This window comes from Verticillium alfalfae, genomic scaffold (assembly GCF_000150825.1).
Source record: "Verticillium alfalfae VaMs.102 supercont1.1 genomic scaffold, whole genome shotgun sequence".
Lineage (NCBI taxonomy): Eukaryota > Fungi > Ascomycota > Sordariomycetes > Glomerellales > Plectosphaerellaceae > Verticillium > Verticillium alfalfae.
This window is the reverse complement of record NW_003315038.1, coordinates 4,610,249-4,613,313: the sequence shown is the minus strand read 5'-3', so window position 1 is coordinate 4,613,313 and position 3,065 is coordinate 4,610,249. Positions and strand designations below refer to the sequence as shown.

The 3,065-nt window shown below is 55.8% G+C and overlaps 2 protein-coding genes across 2 annotated transcripts in view; both read left to right on the top strand.

The window, feature by feature from the left end:
• Positions 1–436: 436 nt before the first annotated feature.
• On the top strand, positions 437–2,183 carry VDBG_01414 (tRNA ligase; the record flags this gene model as incomplete). The annotated part of the gene is made up of 2 exons (XM_003009685.1): positions 437–1,882; positions 1,932–2,183. 2 exons carry the CDS (start codon positions 437–439, stop codon positions 2,181–2,183), a joined length of 1,698 nt encoding a protein of 565 aa, XP_003009731.1.
• A 534-nt stretch (positions 2,184–2,717) lies between these two features.
• Positions 2,718–3,065, top strand: part of VDBG_01413 (conserved hypothetical protein) — a gene marked incomplete at both ends in the record, with an annotated part of 933 nt that continues 585 nt past the window's right edge. Inside the window, one exon of the mRNA XM_003009684.1 lies at positions 2,718–2,998. Coding sequence (XP_003009730.1) covers positions 2,718–2,998 — 281 coding nt within the window. The remainder of the gene's footprint in view (positions 2,999–3,065) is intronic.

Sequence of the window (3,065 nt, the reverse complement as noted above, 5' to 3'; positions counted from 1 at the left end):
GACCAAGTGGGACAAACATCCTTCCAGAGGACACAGGGCCCTATGAGCTGACGCTCAAGGAGAATGGCTGCATCATTTTCGTTTCCGGCCTCGAGGACGGCACCCTCCTCGTGTGCAGCAAGCATTCGACTGGCGAGAGAGAGGATGCCGACCTCAGCACGCCATCGCTGGAGAACGATCCTTGGAAAAGCAGCTTGCTCGGCTGGGCAAGTCCAAGCAGGATCTGGCTAGGGAATTGAGAGCTCGCAATGCCACCGCCGTGGCTGAGCTCTGTGATGACTCGTTTGAGGAGCACATCTTGGCTTACGGCCCAGAAAAGGCCGGCCTTTACCTTCACGGAATCAACCTGAACCTCCCCGAGTTTGCCACATATCCCAGCACCCACGTTCAGAGCTTTGCCGATGACTGGGGCTTCCAAAAGGTTGGCCTTATTGTCATGGATGATGTCAACCAGGTCAAGGCCTTCCTAGAAGAATCCGCGGAGACGGGAGCTCACGACGGACGCGATGTCGAGGGCTTTGTGATTCGCTGTCGAGAGTCTCATGATCCTGGCGTCCAGCCCTATCGGGATTGGTTCTTCAAGTTCAAGTTTGAAGAGCCGTACCTCATGTACCGACAGTGGCGCGAATGCACCAAGGCCATGATCTCGGGCAAGCCACCCAAGTTTAGGAAGCATGTCCAGATCACCGAGGAATACCTCCTGTACGCACGCAAGCGACTCGCCACCGACAAGAACCTGGGTCAGCTGTATCAGGCGAACCATGGCATCATCGCCCTACGCAACGACTTCCTCGCTTTCAAGAATATGAAGGGCTCCGACGCCGCTAACCTCGAGCTCATCGCTCCTTCCACAGCCGACATCAACACTGAGGTGACGCGAGACGTCATCTTGGTCCCCATCGCGACGATCGGATGTGGCAAGACGACAATCGCTGTTGCACTGACGCACCTGTTCGGCTGGGGCCACATCCAAAACGATAACATTACCGGCAAGGGACGGCCACCTCGCTTCACAAAGGCGGTGCTCGATCTCCTGCAGGAGCGCCCCGTTGTCATTGCCGACCGAAACAATGCGCAGAAGCACGAGCGCAAGCAGATCCTCACCGATGTCAAGATTCAACACAAGGACGCGCGCCTTGTCGCTCTATACTTTAAGCATGATGCGTCCAACATTGATGAAGTGCGCAGGGTTACGCAGGAGCGAGTGTTGACGCGTGGAGACAACCACCAGACGATCCACGCTGCCAGCGATCAGAACAAATTCCTCGGCGTAATGGAAGGCTTTGTCGATCGATTCGAACCCCTTGTACCGTTCTCCCGCCCAGATGATGGGTTCGACGCGGTGGTCAACCTCGACCCTACGGCCGAGAGCCGCCAGAACCTTGAGACGGCGGTCAACGAGCTCCACCGCCTCTATCCGAACCTCTTTGAGCTTCCGTCCGCTGAGAGGTTGGATGAGGCAATGAAGGCTGCCTTTGATGAGTACCAGCCTGGCCTGAAGCACACGATCCCAGATCGTGGCGGCCGACAAAACAAGGCCGGACAACAGGCACAGCAGTCCAAGAAGGCCAAGAAGAAGCCCCTCGAGTACATGTCTGTCGCTGTCCCCGGGAGCCAGGTGAGGTCTATCCTGGATAAGGCCTTTGATAATGTCGCCATTGAGACGTCCCGATTTTACAAACAGCTCAGCCAGACGCGACGCATCCAGCCAAAGTTCCACGTCACGCTGATGCACCGCGCGTCCTCCAAAGAGCATCCCGAACTGTGGGAACACTACAGCAAGGTTGTAGCTGAAGCTGAGGCTGCCAATATCATCACTGCCGGGGCCACGGGCGCCACCGCTGCGCCGACCCTAGGCGTTTGCGGCGTTGAGCTGGAGAGGGTGAGTTACACTCTTCCGCTAGCATGACAACGACAGCTAACAGATTTAGGTTGTCTTCAACGATCGTGTCATGGCCATCGTCGTCAGGCTCAACGGCCAGGACCAAGCATGGCAGTGCGTCAACCCCATCGCCCACATCACCATCGGCACGCGGGAGGACAGCATCAAACCCAAGGAGAGCAACGAGTTACTCGCGCGCTGGCTCAACGAGGGCGTGGGAGAGGCAACAGGCATTCGAGAGGTGGTCTTTGATAATAAGCAGACTCTTGAGGGCGTCGTTCAGGGTGTCATGTCAAGGTAGCGCTTTGTGTGATGATGGAAAGGAGAAGCATGAGAGAGATGAGTTGAGTTGTGGCGGCAAAATCAAAAAAGCGAACGACGAGCAAGAGACCGAGGAGCATAATCAGACAGAAAATCCCCTATTGCCGATCAGATGGGCCTGTACTTGGCCTTCCATGTGATGCAAGTAGGAGTCTTCGTCAAGTTGACTCAATAGAACTAACGAGCCATCACCACGAAACTCCCATGACCACTCGCATCTTGTGTTAGTAAAAGATCATCAAGTCGTCTCCTTCCAAGAAACACGACAATTCAATTGTACCCAGCAGCGATGTGAAGGGCGACCACGCTGAGGCTTACCGAGCTTAGTCACCGCCATTGGCCAATCTTGGGGTTGGGCACAGACCACATGAAATTTGTCCACCTTCGACGAGAGCTGCGCCTTTGCGCGAGACTTGAACATTGTGAAGCTCTCTTTCCCGAAGCAGAGCAACCTCATCCATAACACTAGAGCAGCGCAACAGTTTTGGTGTTGCCGTCTCTAAAGTCTCCAGAAATGTCTTCCAGAACACCATGCCACGCGAGCAGCATCCTGCGCCAGGTTGCCCGGGCGTCACGAGCACCCATCACGGCCTCCCGAGCCTTCTCGACCTCGTCCACACAATATGCCACTGCGGCCGTGGCTTCGTCTACTCAGTACTTCCTCTGCATGCGACAACTGCTGCTACACTCACCCTGGAACGTCTGTGGAGACGCTCACGCGACACTTGCCCCTGTGAAGTCCCAGCTGGTGGACAATCTGCCCAAGCGGTTCCAGGGCATCAAGTTTGGCATCCAGTATGACTGACACCTCCCCTCTTCGCATCATCGCCAGCTGACCGTAGCGATAGATCCAACCAGGACA